Consider the following 22,020-nt stretch of genomic DNA (forward strand, 5'->3'; position numbering starts at 1 on the left):
AAATTATCAATCACTGCAAGTAGCTAAGACAATGTATATAATTTGGCACCTGGCAGTTGCCTCTGTAATATTGTATTTGTTTCCCCTTGGAAAGTAAAGCAGTTGGTTTATTAGTTTCATAGTGCTTTGACAAGTTTTCAAGATATAACGTCAGCCCATCACCCTATAGGGTGATGAGAGACGAGGCTGCTGAGAATTTTTAATGAGACAGCATCAAAATTTCAAAAAAATCATGAATTCACAGATATATCCTAAAATTTTATACAACTAAAGTTCAGACAGTACATTAGGTATCTCACATCACCACAGAATATAGGTAACATTGGCTCTGTTGAAACAAAATAACTACTCAGCTCACAAGAGTCTCAGTCTGTGGTATTTAAATTAGACTTCCTATTTCTTCCATCTTGACCGAGTCAAAAATCTAACCCTGTAAAGCATAGGTACGGGCTCTAATGCCCTCAGAGAGAAAACTACATTTCTGCCATGTCAGAAAAGAACAAAGGGAGGCCGCCGAAAGCTGACCACGGGGAACAAAGTAACAGCTACTAAAAATATGTATATATTTGAAAGCCCTCTGTAATGAATATGGAGCTCTTGCATTCTGAAGAGTAATTCCCTTGTGAAGCCACTGACTGGAGGGAGAGGCAAAAATCCTCACTGACTTGGCTGTTGTGTCTCACCTCATTTCACTTCTTTTTTTTCCCCTTTCCAAACAGACTGAGTGTTGGTCTGCTGAGAATATGATGCTAAGCCACTTTTCCTGTAGAGTTTTTAAACTGGGCCTCTGAGAAAGGGTTTGTTACAATTCAATGACTGAAGTAATACCTTTGTCCATCTGAGCATTAAATGGCCCATTGAAATACAGCTTAGTTGGAAAGAATTTCAGTAAATGGTGCTTTCTAATTTTTTATTATTATTATTATTCCTCTCCCAACAGATTACAGCCTGGATCTGAAAATGCAGTTCAATCACTTTTGGTTGCCTCTCAGGTCAGGCCTTTAGCCAGTGTTAATTAAATATAACCCCTTTAGATTACTGGAGGTTAAATGAGAACAACAAACCAGTCTTCTTCAGAATATTACCTGATGCTCTCCAAAAAACTCTAATCTGTTTGGGAAGGCCCTCATATAAACGCAAAATAGTCTTAACAATGAAAATTTATAAAGATGGGGGCGGGGGAAGAAACCCATGCTAAATGCTATTTTGTCTGACAGCTAGTAATCACAAAACATTAAACACCTATTTCCATGCAATATACTATGTCTATTGTGTTTAAATAACAGACATCATAAAGGAAAGTGCTGCAGCAGACAATTTAGGCTGTAGCAGCACATACAGCACAATTTTCAACTTGATAAAGTGAAACTATAAAGAATCAATGCATAAGTCAGACAGCTTCCATACCTAATATACTTCCCTGCAGCTATTAGAAGTTCCCAGTTTTGTCTCTAGTAGGCATGAGCATTAGTATACCTTCGATTTCATGTCTTCAGTCACATTTTGTTGTCTGTTTCATACAATTTGACCAGACCATGAAATTGGAAAACAGCTGAAATTGTCTTTTTTCATCCTAATGATTTTAAATGAGAAAGGGAGGTTTTTCTGTAAGCTATTTGTTTACGGCTTTGTAAAAAGTTTCCTGAAGTGTTTGTAACAATTTTACCATTAAGTTGTTTCAAAGAAAGGTTTTTAATATGTGGTAATTAGTCTTGTCTTCCTGAACATGACTTTACTGTAAATACTCCTCCTTGACTCTCTCTTTGTCCCAAGATTCCTTAGAAGAACGCAACCAAGCGATAATTCAGCATTATTGCTGCTTCAGTGCACTAATCGCTTAAAGAGCAGCAAGGACCCTATGTTCACTGCCACAAGGCTCCTACAGCCTCCTGGCCTAAGGCAGGCTTCCCAACCCAGAAGCATCCAGATGTCAAGAGGAATATCCAGGTCCTGATGCAGCATGCCGCTCCATCCCAGTATGGCCTAAACATCTGTTTCATCTGCTGGCGTACAACCTGCTGAATACACTGAGACTGACACACAAAATAGGGAATTGATTTAGGGTAGGAGTCAAATACTGCAGTTGCACTGCTCAGTGTACATATCACTAAAAAAACTACATGCAGACACAAAAATTAACATAAAATGCCTGGAATCCCAAAATTGGAGTTTAATCATTTCCTATCTCAAATGGATCTCTCTGAGAAAGAAAAATCTATACAAATAGCAGGAAAGAAAATGTGATGGTTTAAAAAAAAAAAAAAAAAAAAAAAAAACCCTCTCTACACAATATGTACACATCACTTTTCCTCCTAATGGAGGAAAAGGCCATAACACCTTAGTTTGCTCATCTTACTAATTCTCCCCTTATTTAATTATTTATGATGTAAGAAAGGGACAAAAGAAGAAAAAGCACAGAAGTATGTAATGCATAAATTGCTTGCCACAGCTATAACAATTGTCTTTTGTACAAAATACTTAAAAATGAGGTGAACTTAGCCTATTACGTATTTATAATTTCCTAAAGATAGTAATTTAGGAGTTCTAAAACAATAAGCATCTTTTATCTTAAAAAACAGGAATATATAACCACTGAAATTTTACCTCGAGGCATGACAAAAACAGCAAGCATTTTAGTTGATCTAGATTAAGTTCTGATAATAAAGGAATGCTAACTGCTCACATCTCTCCCACTTAGCATATCTATTTTCTTGCATTCTTGCTAGCAACAATAATGGACTAGCTGTATACTACCATGCAAATTCTTTGAGTCTTTTATGAAAGCAAGATCAAAGCCAAAACAGAGAGTGCATTTTTTAGCTGAATTTTTTTTTTCCTCAAGAGAATGACCTAATGAGAGGTATTTTAACCAGTAGTCTTCCTCTGCAATTGCAAAGCAGGAGCACTCTCACAGTGCAACCTCCTGGCTTGGCCTTTTCCCTGGCCAGCCACCTCTGCGTGGGGTGAGCACCAGCATCCAGAAACTAGGAGCTATCCCTGAGTGCTTCCACTGAAACATGCCCTCTGTGAACTTGAATAAGACACCGTTTTCTTTGTGCTACTCATGAAAGGGATACACTATTACTGCACTACTACAGTGGCTGAACAAAATATAGTTGAATAAAATTGTAAAATATTCCTGTTAAAGATAAGGTGTGAACATTAATAAAAGTCTGCTGTTGTGATATATTGTAAGTAGCAATAAAAAACAGATTGGAACAATATACAGAAACTTCATCAAAATTTACTTCCATTTCCTCAACAAGAGATAGCACAAAGATTAATAAATTCTTCCTCTTAAGCACAAAAATGGGAATTATTTCATTTAAAGTTGTCAGATTACTGATATGCTACTATTTGATCACAGGTCTCCTGTAGTTTAACACACACAGGAAAGAACACAACTGACTTATCTCTGTGATTCTGCCAGATTACGTTGTATCAGACACCTTAGATATTAGCAAAAAATCTTTAACTTTTCTTTATGATTTTACAAAATAACCAGACATACTCTGCTTAAGACCATTGGGTATTTGATATACAATTTAATAATTAAATAAAATATAAGTTAATTTAAACCCAAATACCTTTGATATAAAGCCAATCACAGCAAAGGACAATTTGCTTTGCAATTTCCCAAGCAATTGCATTTGCTTGGGAAAAGGAATGAAACATGAAGTGAAATGAAATAAAGAGTAATAAAATAAAATTTAAAAAAACAGAAGAATAAAAATTCATTTTAAGTTTCCACTGGGTAATATTATTCAACAAAGAATCTGAAATTTGAAGGTAAATTCTTATGTGAGTTTCCCATATTTGCTTCTACTAGAATTTGTTTTCAGCAGTTTTATAGCATAAATTCTACCTCACCAAAATTGTGGATCGCACCAAAGTTCACAGAGTAACAAGCTCACCTAAGAAAGCAAGCAAGGACCAGGAAGCATTGCAAATGTGGAAGGCAGCTGCAAACAAGGGCTCTAGTACGTAAAACTCTTTCCTTATCCAAGGAAAGCAGACAAGCAGCACCTACTTAAAATAAAAATATAACCAGATCTATCTAGAAAACATAACCAGGTCATTGCACCAGATCACCAATTTTTTTTCCATTCACTTTACAATATCATAATTCTACTTTCTCTGGTGACCTTGTGAACCCAATTATTCATACACGGAATTTAAAATGTTTTCTGATATAATTTTAGAAACTTCTAGGAATCTTTTTTTTTCTTTTTTTTTTTCTTTTTTTTTTTTTTAATTTCCTGCTAATACAAACTATCTCTAACAATAAATGTGAGAGGTCTCTATAAGCAGCAGTTAACCATTCAGACAGTTGCACTTGCTCTGCGCATGGAAATGTGTTCTGGACTAAAGCTTGTGTAAAAAGGATGAGCTGCTTAAAGAGAACCCTTGTTATATGGGAAATAAAATCGTATGATTGAAAAGCAATTAATTACAGTAAGTTTGCAGAATGGATGATAGCTATCAAAGCTCATCAAAAGTTGTATTTCAGAATCTCATGTATTTCTAAATTAAAAAAAAAATAATGGCAGCACATAGATGGGTTTTGTGAGAGAAGTCAGGAGTTTCATTCTGGCTCATGTCAGCAGGATTATAAGCAATTATGAGTAACTGCTTGTTGAACTGTGTGAAATGAGTTGGTGAATGAGTTTCCTAGTAAGCACATGTCCGTGTCACTGGTATGACTGCCAGTGATGTAGACAGTCCTAGCTGAAGGGGTCTAAAAATATAATTATTCTCCTAATCCTACAGGGATTTTTACAGGATTAAATCAATTCAGGAGAGAAGACAGCTGTACAATTGCTGCTTCTAGTGTGGACCTTCTAGGTCTGTCAACCTGGCTAGACAGAAAAATCAGAGGCTTAAATAAAAGAAAAAGAAACCAGAACAGAAAAAATAAGTGGCAATAAATCTTCTCTAGAAATATTTTGCAAGGTTGATGGGTTCATTCACTGTCTGACCACACAGACGAACAAGTTGCCAAGTACAGCTATTGTGATATTTCCCTGTATGGAACTATACAGACATAGACCAAGAAAACTGAACAGTCACCCACCACTAATCATACTGAGAGGCGAAAGCACTACAATTAGATTTCTACGGGCTCCCATGACAGAATAGTGAGACGCCATCCCACCAATAAATGGGTGCAAGGCAAGAAAAAGGAAGAGCCCTTCTTTACCTCCCACTACCTCTCATAATTCCCATGTCTGGGTCCCCGTCTTGTGAGAAGACGCCAAGGCAGCTCTACAATTAAGAGCTGAATTTTGAAAAATGCTGCTTGGGGTTGGAAGCTGTAATGTTTTCATACTTTTATAAGAGACACAGACAGTTCATGTGGTAGCTTGCAGCCATTCTATTATTTTCACTAGCAAAAATGGACAGAAGACAAGGATATAATAAATATACATCAGCTCTACTGATCAGTAAAAGCTTTATCAGTCAGCTGGGGCACATCTGGAAAAAAAGTCACTCAGGTGCGTCTATAGCATCCCATTCAATTAACATACCATTAAAAATGGCTTGTCCCTGTTCAGCCTGCTGTGTTACCCGATAAGTCAACATATTTAAAATGTATATTTAAATGCAGAAAACAGTGAAATGTTTTCTTTGTGCAGCAGAAAACAAGCCCCATTTACAGGTATTTTAAACCATTACCAATAATTGTGCTTTACAGGCTGCTTGGCAGATCTCTTACACTGATCTTTTACTGTATATTTAGAACTTTCATGCACCTTCAAGGAAAATTAAATAATTTCCTTAAAGGAAATGCACACAAAATTATGCAAAACATATTCAAATCAGCTTATAAAAATTACATCTAAAAAACTCACATTTACACCTCAAAACTAGGTATCTGGGAATTTACTATTACAAATTCATTGTACGCTCATGTATTTTGCTCCAGTAAACATGTATTTCACATAAGCCTGCCACGGTTTCTGATACGTTGTGGGTGTGACGATATTTCAACAGAAGTGCTGGGACCGCATTTAAATGATTATGAGACCTGATCTTAGCCCTCCCCGAGGTGTTGAACACCACAGCAGAATAGATGGTCTGTACTGGATGAATTACAGAATCACAGAATCATCTAGTTTGGAAGAGACCTCCAAGATCACCTAGTCCAACCTCTGACCTAACACTAACAAGTCCTCCACTAAACCATATCACTAAGGGCTACATCTAAATGTCTCTTAAAGACCTCCAGGCATGGTGACTCAACCACGTCCCTGGGCAGCCCATTCCAATGCCTAACAACCCTTTCAGTAAAGAAGTTCTTCCTAACATCCAGCCTAAACCTCCCCTGGCGCAACTTTAGACCATTCCCCCTTGTCCTGTCACCAGGCACGTGGGAGAATAGACCAACCCCCACCTCTCTACAGCCTCCTTTAAGGTACCTGTAGAGTGTGATAAAGTCGCCCCTGAGCCTCCTCTTCTCCAGGCTGAACAACCCCAGCTCCCTCAGCCGCTCCTCGTAAGCCTTGTTCTCCAGACCCCTCACCAGCTTTGTTGCCCTTCTCTGGACTCTCTCGAGCACCTCCATGTCCTTCTTGTAGCGAGGGGCCCAAAACTGAACACAGTACTCAAGGTGCGGCCTCACCAGAGCCGAGTACAGGGGGACAATCACTTCCCTAGACCTGCTGGCCGTGCTGCTTCTTATGCAAGCCAGGATGCTGTTGGCCTTCTTGGCCACCTGAGCACACTGCTGGCTCATATTCAGCCGACTATCCACCAATACTCCCAGGTCCTTCTCGGCCAGGCAGCTTTCCAGCCACTCATCTCCCAGCCTGTAGCTCTGCTTGGGGTTGTTGCGCCCCAGGTGCAGGACCCGGCACTTGGCCTTGTTGAACTTCATGCAGTTGACCTCAGCCCATCGGTCCAGCCTATCCAGATCCTCCTGCAGAGCCTTCCTACCCTTGAGCAGATCGACACACACAACTAACTTGGTGTCATCTGCAAACTTACTGAGGGTGCACTCGATCCCCTCATCCAGATCATCGATAAAGATATTAAAGAGGACTGGCCCCAGTACTGAGCCCTGAGGGGTGTCACTAGCGACCGGCCTCCAACTGGATTTGACTCCATTCACCACAACTCTTTGGGATAGACTTATTTCTATATTATATATTATGTATAGATTACTATGGATAGTTCCCAGATGTGCTACTTAATAAAACCGTAAACTAGTTAAATCTGGTGACTTTTTCTAGTTTGTAGGACAAATGGTGCAACTCCTTCAAAGGACTTTACCTCTCTTTACTGTTCACTTCACTTCCAAAAATACCAGTGGGCATGATAACACACTTGCACTATTCTTGCATGTGGAATATTTCTTCATTTGCTTTCATGCTTAGCTATTTGCTGTATTTCAAGCAGACCACCAAAATATGGGCATTCTTGTGCTGACTTTACTAAATTTTGTGAATGATTTCTTTAGGTCTCGAATAATCCCTTAACACTGACACTTAAGCATGCTTTGTTTTTCTTTCCCTTTTTCCTTAAGATCCTCCCTCCAGTCTCTTTCTTTCAGGACTGATATGCAAGCCTTCTGTTGTGCCCCACAGCAATATGCAACCTTCATGCTGAGTCTTAAGAATAAACAGGTGATTTCATTACTTTCTGTGAGTTGGGATGATTTTCTGCTTTCTCAATCATAAGGATTTCAAAAGCATCACAGACCAAATACACAACCAGCATCGTTGACAAGCAGGGTGTTAGGAGGCAATACCATTCCTATTCCATCTTCTAACAAGGCTCTATTAAAGAGTGATATCTACACACTGATATGGGGAGTTCTAACTCATCTTCTATGATTTTCCCTCGTTTTCTGAACTGGGTCAGTGGAAGATGATGCTCTCTACAACCAAACACCCTCTAAAACAAGGCAGATGATACCTGTCCAGTCCACAACTCTTTAAAATTCTTCTGTTTCCTGTGAGTGCACACACCCTGTGTGTGTGTATGTCTAGACCTAGAAGCTCCCACCTAACCAACCTTAATGTTTTTAGTTTTTTGAGATTTTTACTACAGATGAAAGATGAATTGTTAAGTTTTCTCTTACCATATCAGTTAGGAAAGAACGATGACACAGAAGCGTATTCTCTTTTGTGTACAATGTAAAAACAAGTTTGCCTTTAATCTGATTGCTGCTAAGTTTTTAAACATCTGAATACGCTAACACCTTCACAGGCAAAAACCCTTCATGTTTGTATTTGTATCCAAATTAAGCAGCTTACTCTATAGTTATCAGAACTATAGTAAAATTGCAGAAACATATTCACTTGCAGCTAATTCCTGTAAGGCATACACCATATACATTTCTAGAAAGCTTGAAGGAATCCAACTGCCAGCTCACAGAATGCCTCACAGTCAGCCTGCTCCCCAAAGGGATGCCACAGTTCTAAAAGAGCTTTAAAAAACGTGCTCAGCCCCTAATGGCACACTGTAGTACTGGTGCCTCTGGTGCTCTATGAGTAAATGCAGCAGTAACTTATTTGCTTCTTATTGGCTTCTGAGTGGATACACACCCCAGGGAGGGAGCTTTGCAAAGCACAATTATTTTAAAATAGAGTCTGGGCTTTCAGTGAGGGGCTGCCAGTGGTTAAGGCAGCAGGAAAGTCTTGTTGACGCTGGGGGCTCAGCCTCCTCCAGTCACTTGGGTTTGAGCGTCCGCCTTAGTACAGACTGGAGACACGGGAAACCTCCTGCAATCCAGGCTATAAGGATGACATGCTTTTAAACATACACGTTTCCTGATAAGTGAGTTTATTTCAGTGCCATTTATGATCCCAATGGTAAATTCTCCCTGTAACAGAGCATATGGGCCTGGAAGGCAGCTGTCCTGCTTGGTAAGATCGAAAGGTGCAAAAGATGGGAATCACGCCAGGAGCCTGATCCCTAGCTGCCAGATTGAAAAGTTTTCCTGCATGGCGGAAGAGAGCAGGTGCAGGATGAGAGCACTTTGGATGGAGGAGAGCTTGGCCATCTGAAGGGAACAGAAAGAGAGAGCTGTTCCAGGCTTGGTGACAGTCTGGTGGCCAGTGTCCTTCCTGCGGCAGGAAGGACAAGCCCAAGACTGGACTTAGGCTTGCCACATCCAAGACAAGTACTAGAACTGCTACAGACTGTAGAAAAAGCCTCTTTTTTAAACTGTTCTATAAATTTTTTATTACATAATGCGACACTGTTCCATTAAGCAAGAATGAAAGTAACAAAGAGTTGCTGTTTAAAGAAGTTATTGGAGATAGAGGGCATTAAATGGGTGAGAAAAGGGTCTTGCAGCTGTAATGCTGCTGGCTGTACCAGGCTGATTACTTTAGCTAATGGTTTTGTTTGTCTTTTTTCACTAAGCTGAAGAAAACAGGGAGAATTCCTCGTTTTACTAGGAATGCCTATACTGAAGGAGCCAGGAAAATTCTGGCAACAATTTCATCAGAATTGACAGGTTATGGCAAAAAGTCTCAATTTTGATGGGCTGTCCTTTCTTATGAAAATGAGTCTATAAGATAATTCAGGGCTGAAGATAAGAAGCAGTATGCGAAAGATGGAGTATTAAGAAATTCTGCAAAGAAAGGAGGTTATATGATAAAATATTGACTCAATGATATCATTTTCATTGATGCTGCCACTGATATAATTCAACTTGATAACACAGATATTACACACAGACATAAACATTCAAGTAGAGAAAGGCACAAGTATAACTATTTCATTGATTTTAATTAAATTTTCTTAAGTATTGCAAGCTTGGCATATTTTTAATTTTATTTTCATTAAAGGGCTTACTTGGTCTCTCAGAGCAGTAATAAAACCTTCTTTTAACCTCTTTCCTTCCTCCGCTACAACCTAAATTTCTACATAAGAAAAGGACCAAAATATTTAATTTATTACTTCCATACACTGAAATTTGCACACACCATTCCCTTAATTTAGGCCACAATTCACTGTATCATAATAAGGAAGATTCTGTTAAATTATGCCCACCTAGAGCTCAGTAGTCTTTGAATGCTAGATAAAATCATTCTGTAAGGCTAATGAAGACAGAAACTCTGCCTGTAACAATATTAAGTTTGTTTTCTCTAGTGATTCGAAGAAGTGAGCAATCTGTCAGTAATACATTGAGGGAAATTACTTGTCTTATAGGAATTCCCGCTGACAGTCACTCACTCGCAGTGCTGACCCAAACATCTACCCACTGACAAACAAATTACAGTGTCTAACTTTGAAAAGGTAACTGGCTGTTTTTAATTTTGATTGGTCCCACCAAATCTCTTTCACATTTACCCAATCCCCATTCTTCATTGTGTTTAAAAAAAAAAAAAAAAAAAAGGAAAAAGGAAAGGCCCATCTTTTTTGCATTTGAAAAAATTATTATTGCCTACATCTGAGAGTGTTATGTCAGATAAAACTGTTAAACTGTGTCTAACCAACATTAAGACTGGCAGCCCTGCCAGTGACTGACTGGGTGAGTGAACACATTACTGAGACAGCATTGTAGAAATTAATTTTCTTCAATAAAGTGATTTTTAAGGCTCATATATTTCACAATCTAAACATATGTCACTGTTTCATAAACAAAATAAATGGATTAAAATAATACATTACCAGTATGCTGACACATGGAGATATTTTAATTAGAAATACTTAAGCTGCGTAATATTTAACTGCTATATTTGTTGAAGAGGAGCATGCATCATTTAATAAGACATAAGGCAGGTACATCACTTTGCATGATGTGGTACCGGAGTGGGACCAAATCACCTCCAGTGTAAGCTATCACTATCAGATCACATTAGCCCCACTAAAAAATTGCTTTAAGTTTACAACATATAGAGGAAACTCCATAAGAGAAGCAGTCCACTAAAACAACTTTTTCATTGAAATAATAAGTCACCAAGATTCTAGTTCCTGAAAATAATATTTCTTCATAAAAGGCCACATGTAACATCTTAGCTATTTAAAGGCTGTATTTACATGACTGTCGCATTACGTTGGCTTCTTTCCTGCACATTCTTCTTGACTTGCTTTAAGGACCAGCCCTAAAATAGCTGAGGAAAGCAAATGTCAACTGTGTCCTGAAATTTATATGTGTGAGAGAACTGGAATAAGTAGAAATGTAATATATTGTTTACTGTACTGAGTGCCCTCTGTTCTCTAAAGGTCAAAAGCATTGTAACCTTAGAGTTACAGTTTCTGATTGTTCCCAGGGTTAAATACATTATCAAAATTAACGGTTCAAACCCCTCAACCTTCAGATATATGAGTATTCATGCCTCCATCTGCTGAACTGTTCAACTAAAAATAGCATTCTTTGGCCTTCACTCTACTAATATTGTGCCCCTGAGGCAGGCTATGCAATGCTTCAGCGGTGCGCTGGATCCGCACCCAGCGGTATAACAAAAGGTCATTTACTTTGTTTGCAATTAGAAGAAGGTATGAAGGAGTAGAATGAGATGGGAGGGGAGAGCAGAAATAGACAAATATGTGTTTAGCTAAGATTTACATTTTTTTTAATGAATTATAAAAACTTCAGGCTTCAAGAACACAGCTGCAACTACAGTTAAGACTTGCCAAGGTTCATTAGGGTTATAAGTGATAAATTTTGAAGGACAAATAGTTTGGGAAAGAAGTTATGAACTAAAGCTTTTTTGCTTTGCTTTTTTTCCTAGTGCTCACTTTGTTTAGGAATAACTCCAACTAGCATCATTGTAGTGCTTCCATTTCTATCAACAGTTTATCAGTTGTGGTTGTGAGAGTTGCGACATTTCCTTATTTAGCACATAGACTGCTTTGTAGAAGCATCTAAGAATTAAGGCAGATGTTTAAACCATAAAGAGCATACCGTAACATTCCTTGTTTGAAAGCAAGGACATATAGGTGCCACCTCTGCCACCACTGGGACTTCCCAATAACTAGGCTACTGCTACCAGCACCACGAGTTGGGAAAACCAATTTCATGTTCACTCTTTTAGCAAGATTACTCTGCACACATATCTAGAATCAGTTAATATCACTGCAATCATTTGACAACTAGGAACAAAATTCAGGGAAACAGGAAAGGAGAGAAATGGCAGAGAAGGTGGGTATATAAAAGAGGAGCAAAGAGAAAATTATTGACAGTTTTTTCTGCTCAAACTGGTTAATTAAAAGCAACATGCTTTTGTCATACACATGCATCAGAATTGGCTCACACATCACTGCGCATACCTGCTGCTGATGCATTTGGTAATATAATTGCAAACTATTTAGCAGAAGGTTGATGTGGCTGGATTCACTCACAGTGTTTTGAAGCCAGAAGGGTGACCTGGTTTGGTCCCTCTTCTTAAACTCACCAGCAAGGCTCTCTCCCACTCAGAGAGTCCCTAACAAGGCTTGGATCTAGCACACATATTCTTTAAATCTTGGCCAAATTGTTGAGGAACTAGTGAGACAAGGCTGGGCTGTCAATAGGAAATGCGGGACAGATTTTTTTAGTTTATATTTTTGTCACCTTCATCATCACCATTGCCCTCACGAGACCAGTATCAAAACAAAACAAAACAAAAAGCTACCTGATGTCAACCTGGAGCAGAGCATGCTGCCAATTCTGGAACGCGGACTGGTGTAAATGTCTAGTAACTTTAACTTTCTTTCAGAATACTGAAAGCTACATCTGAGTATTAATGGTGCTTTACCAAGAGCTAATCAATGTGATGCAAAATTTCACGAGTGGATGGATAACAATGTGGGATTTATATTCAGGTTTGTTGTTGAAGGAGAATGATTTATTTTTTAATTTTTTTTTGCAAGGCCCGTGATACTGAAACTAGTTACTTGAGAAATTCCTACATATGACTTCAATAAAGATTTTTAACTCAAGGTGATGCATTATCCATTGGTGAAACACAGGCATACAATCCAGAGAAAATACATTTTGATACCAATGTGCTAAACAGTTTCAATAAAATTGGCAAACCTTTAGTTACAAATTGCCCACTGGAGAAACATCCTCTGTGGAATAATTGCTGTTGTTACATGAAGTACCTGGGAGTAAATTGTTTTCTGTCCTATTAGATTCAGAGTTTCCATAGAAGCTGTCCTTACACACAGAAGGATGAGAACACAAAATTGCTACTAACTCCTACTCAAAGCATAATCATCCCCAACAACATAAGTGAAAAAAGAGGAGAGGTTACAAGCTTGAAGCTGTCAGAGAATTTCCACTGCAGCTGGATGTGGATTATAGAATATAATTTTATAATCTATAATAATGCCCTGGTAAAGTTCAAATGTTAGAGCTCCTGCAATGCTTGTTTTATTGCAATAGCTTTCCCTACCCATGTTCTCCAAACACACACACTCACATGTAGAAACAAACCTAAACCTGCAAATGAATTAGCTATTTCTCCCACTGGCTGGAAGGAACAGAGATTAGTTTTGTGACCAGTATTTTTAAGCACTTAGGAATCTGCACATACCATGATCACAGCATTCAAGTAAATAAATAAGTGGGTGGGGTGTATGGAAGAAAGGAAGAAAGATGGAGAAAGAACAGGGAATGGAAGCAAAGATGAAAAATATGAGCTGAAATGCTACACTCTTAACAGTCTTCATGACACATCAAATATAACAAATTCCCTCCCACAAATATACCCAAATATATATATTTTTAGGGAACACTTAGGGAAATTACACAAAGAAAATGTTAATACTAGGAATGAGTAAAATTTACTCATTTACTCAAAGTTTGACAATCAGATGAGCAGGAACCAGCTGAAGGCCAAGTACTCTTTTAATTAAGCTCTTATGACCATGAAACATTAAATGTTTTGAAATACCACAGAAGTGAAATTCAAATAAAAAAGAAAGGGGGGAAACAAACAAAAAAGCTTTCTTTTATAATAAATACATCTGAAGGGAAATTCTGTGCCCTCAAGCACTCAAATCTTTCAGGATTTATTAGCACGACTTTCTTCTATGGTTGTTTTCTTTTCTCTAACTGTGCATGTCAATTTTAACAACTCAGTCTATCATTTCTGAAAATTAATGAAATTGCACTATTGCTGTAGGTTCTGATCAGAGCTGATGTGCAAATAGATCTGTGGGCCCCAGCTAAAACTGGATCTTTAAAAACAACAAAAAAAAAAGAATGGAGTGTGTGTTTTATACCCTTTTTCTGTTGCAGTTTAGCATTTTTATTTGTTTTTTTATCCCTTCCTGCATTACAGTCTTGTGTAAGCTATTTGTTGCACTGAATGTCAAAGGTAGCAAAAATAGTCTTTCTGTTCACAAAAGCTGATTTCTGAAGTATTTTCTCAACTACAGCTAATGTGACTTTTGCTTCAGTAAGTATGCAAATACAGATTTTCAAAGGTTAAAAAAAAATAAAAATGAGTACCTGGTATTTTTCCTTTTGAAAAACTCCCCTTTGGTCTGAAGTCTGTCCAAGGTAGTCTTAATATATTATTATCATGACCCAAAAGTATCTGGGGAGATCTTTCCCTTCAGTGTCAGGGTGTTACCTTTCCCAGTTCTGCTTTTAGGTTAGGTCAGACATAAGCAGAAGGGGTATTTTTTGACAGTTCTGGACCTTGAGTACACAGTGAGTTTTGGTCCCGTTCTCACTTATCCTACGTTAACTCTGCAAGAAGTTCCTATCAGCACTCAGCAGAGACAATAGGATGTTTAATTTGCTTTGGTCCCTCTGAAAAATGGTATAATTGCAGAAGGGTAAACAAAGTAGATACTTGGATATTAACATGGCAGTACATTGCTACTCCAGGCACAATTTATTTCTACTTCAAATGTGAACCCAGCTCTAACAGGGGTTTCAAAGGTTTACTTGCAAATAGTTACATGCATCTTTAATGGCCTTTCCTCTCATGTTCACTGTCACTTCCCTTCCACACATTTTAACTCTGAAAGCTTTTGACTGTTTCTTCATTATTTATGACATTGTTGTGTCTTTTCTTGTGAAATTAAAAACTTCTTGCAGCAAAAAAGCTAGCTAATAATATGGCACATAAATCTTTCTTTCACAACATTTCATTCTATATATGCCAAAAATAAATAAACGACCAAACCAAGGCTCCTGACCATGCTTGGCATCTGACCAGCTTAATGCATGGAAAGGTAGAGATTACCTAAATACAGAAGCCAAAAGAGTTTGCAATTTATTGTATTGTCAACCCCACACTGTCTGAGAAAAAAAAAAATGGTTTTGATACACTCACTGCCCCAGTTAAACGTAGCACAGTGCAGCTATAGTGGAAAGCCTAAATCAAAATAAAGTAGAAAAATATCTTTGAACATGTCTCCCATCAATTCATCATATAATTAAAAATATACGATTAACTCTGCTGATGTAAAATACACAGAAGAATGTCTTTCACTCAGAGTAGCAATGTTGGCCGCATATTGCTGTATTTGCAGTACTGTAAGTACATAAGGTGTTAATCCTCCTGGGCTGTGCTCAAAAATTATTTAACATTCAGACTATTATTTAGCATACAGCTGGTTAGCAGTTTTCCCCTAAAATGTTGGCTTCGATCCCACATTTTTTTGTTCTGGCACATACCTGGAGCTGTAAAGGGCTGAGTCCAGAAGCAGCAGCAGCTGCCATTGTTGATGGAATGAACTGCACAGGGTAGTTATCACCTGTCGGGAGAACAATGCGTGCAAGTTCAGACAATGAACAGAGAATAGCAGCAGACAAGTGCAAACATGGACCTAGGATTGCCTGTGCTCCACAGCACTCCTCTAAGCCTAAACATCTGCAAAAACAAAAGGCTTCGCTGGGCACAGACTTGCCACGCTCCCTTGGAACTTTTTTGTTAACAGATAGCTGGTAGGCAAACTGGCAAAACATAAATGTGATACTCATGATTTTCGTTTTCAAAAGCAATGCTCAAATCAGGCATGTAAGCTTGGGCACAAAATGGGGCTTAAGGCCATAGACACACAGGTAAGACAGCCGAGGAAACCCCAGTGGTTCACAGAGGAAAAAAATATCTCTGGGAACTGAAAATGTGTGCCGACTGCATTGAGTGGTCAGCAAATACTTCAGAAAACAAGAGATACTACCGATCCAAAATAAGTGCAACACTACATTGCACGGTGCTGTTGAGAATCAGTCCATGTAAAGAGTGAATGAAGGCTGAAGCAGTTTAACAGTGAAATCTGTAATAGAAAAATTAATACAGTGAAGGATAAATTACACTGTAACTATGACTTAATGGAGTATCACTTCATCTCAAGCTTCTTATTTAAAGTCAGTGTTATGTACTATCTGTAGGCTACATTTTAACAGGCTGCTCTTCTGTACATTTTTGAGATTTATCATAATCGGTCTGTTTTGTGTGAACTTTTCCATGCTGAAAGCATAATGTAATAATGACAGAAAATACTGACATCCAAAATAATATAGTCAGGACATTCCATGAGTTAGATTGTTTTTGTCAACCCCCTCAAATAAATAGTGACACCTGAAGTCCTGGCAGTCACTGGATTCCTCAGAACTCTTCCTATTTACCACCTGAAGTGCCATTGTGTTCAGCTCAGTTTAAATGTTCAGTTGTTTCACTTTTTTAATAAATTGTACATGCTTAATCCACAAGGTCTCTTTGCATCATATCCATAATACCTCATCAGGCCATTGAGCACAGTATGAGCTTGTACACAGTCCAGTAACAATTGGCTTCTGATTGCACAGGGAGCTCAGCTACAATGCATTCACTAACACTATATTGTACTGGTGTCCTATGGAGTAATGTTCAAAATATCTCCTCTTATTTTCCCCCTTCCATGAGGTTGATTTTAGTTTGCAATGATGTTGTTTGTTGGTTGTTTGTTTTTTTTTCCTTAAAAAAAAAAAAAAGCAACAAAAAGCCTAGATCTTTTCTTAAAGTACTAAAGCTGTCTCTTTTTATGGTTAAGCAATTCTACTCATCTCTTTGATATTTATATGAAATTATCTGAATAAATAAGACCCTAAACTAAGTTAAATAATGTTTCTTTCAGAAGTATCTTACAAGGTTTAAAAAAAATCACAAAGATGTTGAATTAATGATGCTTTAAATGGGGGGGAAAATAACCATCCGAGTTATCAGCATGAACTGCCTTGCAGAACATTTTGGAGGCATTCTTTCTTTAAATATCATGAATTATTCATTCCTGTTCCACACAGCAATCTCTTCTTTCTCCCTCCCCCTCCACATACACTTTTTAAGTTCAATACCAGTTGCTTTATTTGTACTAAAACATTTTCCATGTCAAACATATTTTTTTAAAAAAACAAACTCTAGAAGAATTCCCTGCGGCACTCCTTTTTCACAGCTGTCACGCTCCTATGGTTTGAAATAGCCAGATATTTTATACACACACACATACAGAGTTTTTGGCTTCACAATTAACTCAGTAGTATCTCTACCACACCCTGTAGTGTTCTCTTGCTCACCTGTTGGCTACAGTTCTTTTGTTACGGGAAAGTATAATTTTATAGTTACGCCATTTATTTATTATGAACACATAATGCTGTTCTTTTTTTTTTCCTTGTTTTAATACCCTAAATTATGGTTAAGTCCCAGTGTGTTAGTAGTGCCATTATGCTGAGAACAAAAATTAATACTCTGTCAGCACTGGAATACTTTGCTGACACCAAGCAGTAAAAGCAGAGCAAAGGTATCTTCTTCTTTTTTCCCCCTTGAGGAAACTGAGCATGCAGGGAATGGGTTGATTTTAGTTTTTAATTACAGAATGTACATATTTTGCCCGTCTAATTTTCCCAGTGCAAGAATTGATCAAGAAGCTTCTCAGTAGCTGTCTTGGCAAGAAATCAGTCAATATATTGTAGCAATTTTTTTCAAATTTGTTCCTTAATTTGGAATGCTTGCGTGAGGATACATTCTTTTAAATTTATACAAAAGAAGACAGAACATGTTCAAACAGGTCTGCTTTAGGTACTGGTGTGTGCTGGCCTTTGATAACCAGGACTGCGAAGAATGCCAAAAGAAGAAAATCTGTCATGTTTTGCAAACTGATCTCTTCAATCTCCTTGCTGCGTTGATTGTCTATTTACATTTGGCTGCTGCTGTTTATATATAAATTGGTGTTTACAAGCCATGGAAAAGTATGCCAGACTTCTGTTTCATTTGTCAGGTTGAGCAACATTTCCAAGCGAATAAAATCAGCACACAATTGTACCATGCTATTCGACATAGAGATAATGTAAATGTTTCTCTGTTTGTCTTGGATGAAGCGATGAAGCCTAGTGGATTTTATTTATAAGATGTATGGACTTACTTTCCAGACCGTGGCTTTGTGAGCTGTAAGGAAATGAAAGAAGTCTGGCCAAAAGAAGAGACGGCTCTTGTGAGACCCACAGTAGGGAAAGTCATTGGTTTACTACCCATATTTCCTAAAACACAATTGGAAGACACAAACTGACTCTCCTCATCTGACTCACAAAGTTTTTGGTTTGATGATGGTTTGCCCATTTGGGGATTATAACTTAAAACCTGTCTCTTCACATATGGATCTCAAACTGCCACTTGCACATTCTCCTTGTATAATCACAGAATAATAGGAAACAGCAGCGGAAGAGCTGTGACAGACCACATACTCCAGGACCTACACTTCCAGGCATAATGAGCAGACAGAGGAAAGCGTACCTCTCCTCACAACATGCTGGGATGCAGCAGGGATACACACATCCACACCTGCAATATGCCCATGCTTGATGTGCATTTTGGTTGTGCAGGGACATCAAGAGTGAGGAAGAGGTTAACACAGGTAACTGGCTAAGGCAACACTATGCAGCATCTCCTCTGCCTGATGACACATCTTCAGGTCTTCCTGAACAGGGAGGATCCAAGCAGGGTTTGCCACAGCACTGCCTTATTGCCATCCTCACATCTCAGTAAAATCAGCTGCCCTAACAATTGTCTGCCTGCAGGGAAAGAATGTTTGTGCGAATCCCAGTTGAAAATATTCAGCTGCCTACTACCAATTCCAGCTCTCAATAGTTAGAAGTGAGGCACATATGGTTTGCAAAAACAGATCCTGAGGTTACAGATTCCTTGTTCCAACCAGCAGAACCCCACAGGGAACACGTGACAGACTAAGCGCTGGGGAATTTCCATTAGAAATGAGACTTATGCAGCACCTCTGCCATCCAAAGATACACAGCCAACTCAGTACACAGCTGATTTGATGTACATTTTCTGTTCTCACCTGCCAAGAAGAACACCAGCTTACTGAAATAGAGTACTGTGCTGTTTAAAATTTAAGCCACCTCAGGAAAAACTTCTGAAAGGCCCATTCCAAATGGAAACTGCAACGATGGGTATCAGTGAAACCCAGCAGACCTATGAAGATGCTAGCTATGCAGATTAGTTATTGTAATCAATGAGCTTAATTAGCTTTATGACAAATATCTCACAGTGTTGGAATGCTCTGAGGTCAAGCCAGATGACAGTAATTCTGACAGTTTCTTTTGTCATGGTTTATCTAATTTTGTCTTCAGACACTTCGGAGGAGTTACTGTTGATTTGCTCCACAGCAAGAACAGAATCATGACAAAAATTTACATTTATTTCTTACTATTTTTCCCACTGGCCTAGGAAAATACTCTTAATTTTCACACTTTATTGTATTGCCATTATAGCAAATTATTTTAGTGTATAAAACAGGATGACCTAGGCAGGCATATAGGGTTTTCTTCTCAACCATTCTAATCATGGTCTTTATACACTTTTGATATGAAATATGAAGACATGCTTTGAAAATGCATTGCAGCATATCACTCTAAAATTTCTTTTTAAAAAACAGCACTTAGAGGTTTACAATCTCCATGCCTCAAAGTGTCTTTTCATTAATGTATTTCGTAGGTACTTTCCACATCTGGTAAAGAACTGACAGAACACAAAACATTTTCAGAAGACTATCAAGCAAAAGGGGTCATTGGTTTCCAGGTTGCACTAACTGCCAATATACAGCCAGCATGAAGAGTGGCCTTCTTGCTCTGCGCTCAGAGCACACCCTCACTCTGTAGCTCAAAGAACGGTCTGGCTGCTGCCTAGCATTACCCCGTATCTTTACTCTGTCATCATCCTGCTTCCTTGTTGCCTCTTAGCCACAAATCTGGAAGGAAGTAATACTTGAGGCACTGCAAGATGGAGGCAGGAGCTGTTTTCCTCCTCATTCCACTCACTGCCTCTTGACCCAGGGTACTAATGGGGAAACACTCATCATATTCAAGGATACTCCAAGCCCACTGACTTTTCCTGGATTCACGTGCTTAGTTAAGTGAAGGGAAATTTGCACTGTGAGAGAAAGTATAACAATGCTTATGTTACCCACCAGTTCCAAGTAGTAAATACAGTGGTCACAGTCATAAAGCCAGAGTAGCTGCTTTGCTGTACTTGGAATTCAAAATAATCATATTATCTGTGTGGCATCTTGGGGCAAGTATTAGCTTCCTAACAGCTGCCACTCTCAGCTTCCCACTGGAATAAGGGGCAATCCCCACAACCAGGTACTCTACGAAGCTCGTCAAGCTTCTGCAGGTCAATAGTCACAACAGTCATTTGAGATGCAGAGCATCCTAAAGTTTTAATTAATCCAGTATACAGTATAAATACTGAAATATGTATAAAAAATTAATTAGGTGGTCTATGCAGCTCTGATTTCTCAATTAGTACTTACCATGCCGGAAAATTATATTACATGACTTTGAGATACATAAGGAAGCATGGGACTTTGGGGATTCTTTTTTCTAATGTAATTATTACTTGTCATCAGCTCTTGCTAACTTTGCCCTCTTTTACTTCCTAGAGCTCCAAAACATGGAGGAAGAGGGCTACTGCCACCTGATGTTATAGATCCTGCTAGGCAGTAGGAAACTGTTCTGTCAGATACAAATTATAGCTATCATATCAGCAAAATAGCAAATCATAACAGCAATTCCATAAGTTTTCTATTCATAACACATTTTAGAGCCCAGGAGTTCAGGAACCACTAAGGCATGTTCTGGAATGGCCTCAGAGCCTGCTAAATTCTCTTTCTCTTCTAGAGATCTTTCTATTGAGGGCATAACCCACCACTGTTAGTTACAGGAATACCATTTTCTTACTTCAAGGAAGAGTTTAAATGCAGATTTGCAACGGTACTCAAGCTGCCTTCTTGACATTGAACTAAACAGCCATGTACTTGGTTCCCACTTGGCCCATGAGCATATATCTACAGTTATGCCCTCAGTAATTGTGATAATCACAACCCCACCCATGCACCAAGACTTCTTATCCTGGCTGCCCTGGCACACTAACACCAACACGCTGCTTCCAAATCAGAAATGGCTTGTATTTAGCCCATTTTGCAGGCTAAGCGAGTAAATGGCTCTGTGCGCACAATCATTTGACATTTCCTAAGTGGCACAGAGTTTCAAAAGACCCCAGTTTCCACAGCTCCTATTATTGAAAACCCTCTCACTGTATTTTCTGAATGTCAAGGAAAACTGGCACTGTCAAAACTCAGTCTTGCCTACATCAAACTAGAGTAAAATGAAATAGAAACCAAGCAGGCAAACAAAAAGAAAACTCTGAGTCTCGAAAGGGTTAATGCATCTCCCATCTTTCCTCAGAAGTATGAGTGAGTTCTAAACTGACAGTTCTAGAGGTGAAACTTTCATTTCTCACAAAGGTAGAAGAGTACAGGTAGTAGCAGTCAAGTTCATAAATATTCCTCAGAAATGACTTTGAAGAACCCTCTCTATGAAAGAGTGTAACTTAATCTCCAGTTTCATTAATTCCTTAACTACTGTGCTGCGAGTGCCAAAAATAGGAATTAATCAATAGCAACTGTAGTTACATTTTTTTTTTTTATCAGGATCTCTCTCCACCAGAAACTACTAACCTGCCTAGCTACCTCTGCCACACATGCTGTACAATTTAATAAATACAGTAAATATTCTCATTTCTTGCCAGCCACTGAGTATAGTCGGATCATTGCGACTTCTGGCCTTTA

General features: G+C 38.4%; 1 protein-coding gene across 33 annotated transcripts in view; it reads right to left on the bottom strand.

Annotated features, from left to right (window-relative positions):
- SOX6 (SRY-box transcription factor 6) overlaps positions 1-22,020 on the bottom strand; it is a 482,345-nt gene that overhangs the window by 178,582 nt on the left and 281,743 nt on the right. For all 33 annotated transcript variants that reach the window (XR_014585612.1, XR_014585613.1, XR_014585614.1 and 30 more), the window contains one exon: positions 15,578-15,657. Coding sequence is in view for 29 of the 33 variants with exons in the window: in XM_083840231.1 (XP_083696357.1) it covers positions 15,578-15,657 (80 nt within the window). In the remaining 4 variants the exon portion in view is untranslated. The remainder of the gene's footprint in view (positions 1-15,577; positions 15,658-22,020) is intronic.

Source organism: Anser anser, assembly GCF_964211835.1.
Source record: "Anser anser genome assembly, chromosome: 5".
NCBI lineage: Eukaryota > Metazoa > Chordata > Aves > Anseriformes > Anatidae > Anser > Anser anser.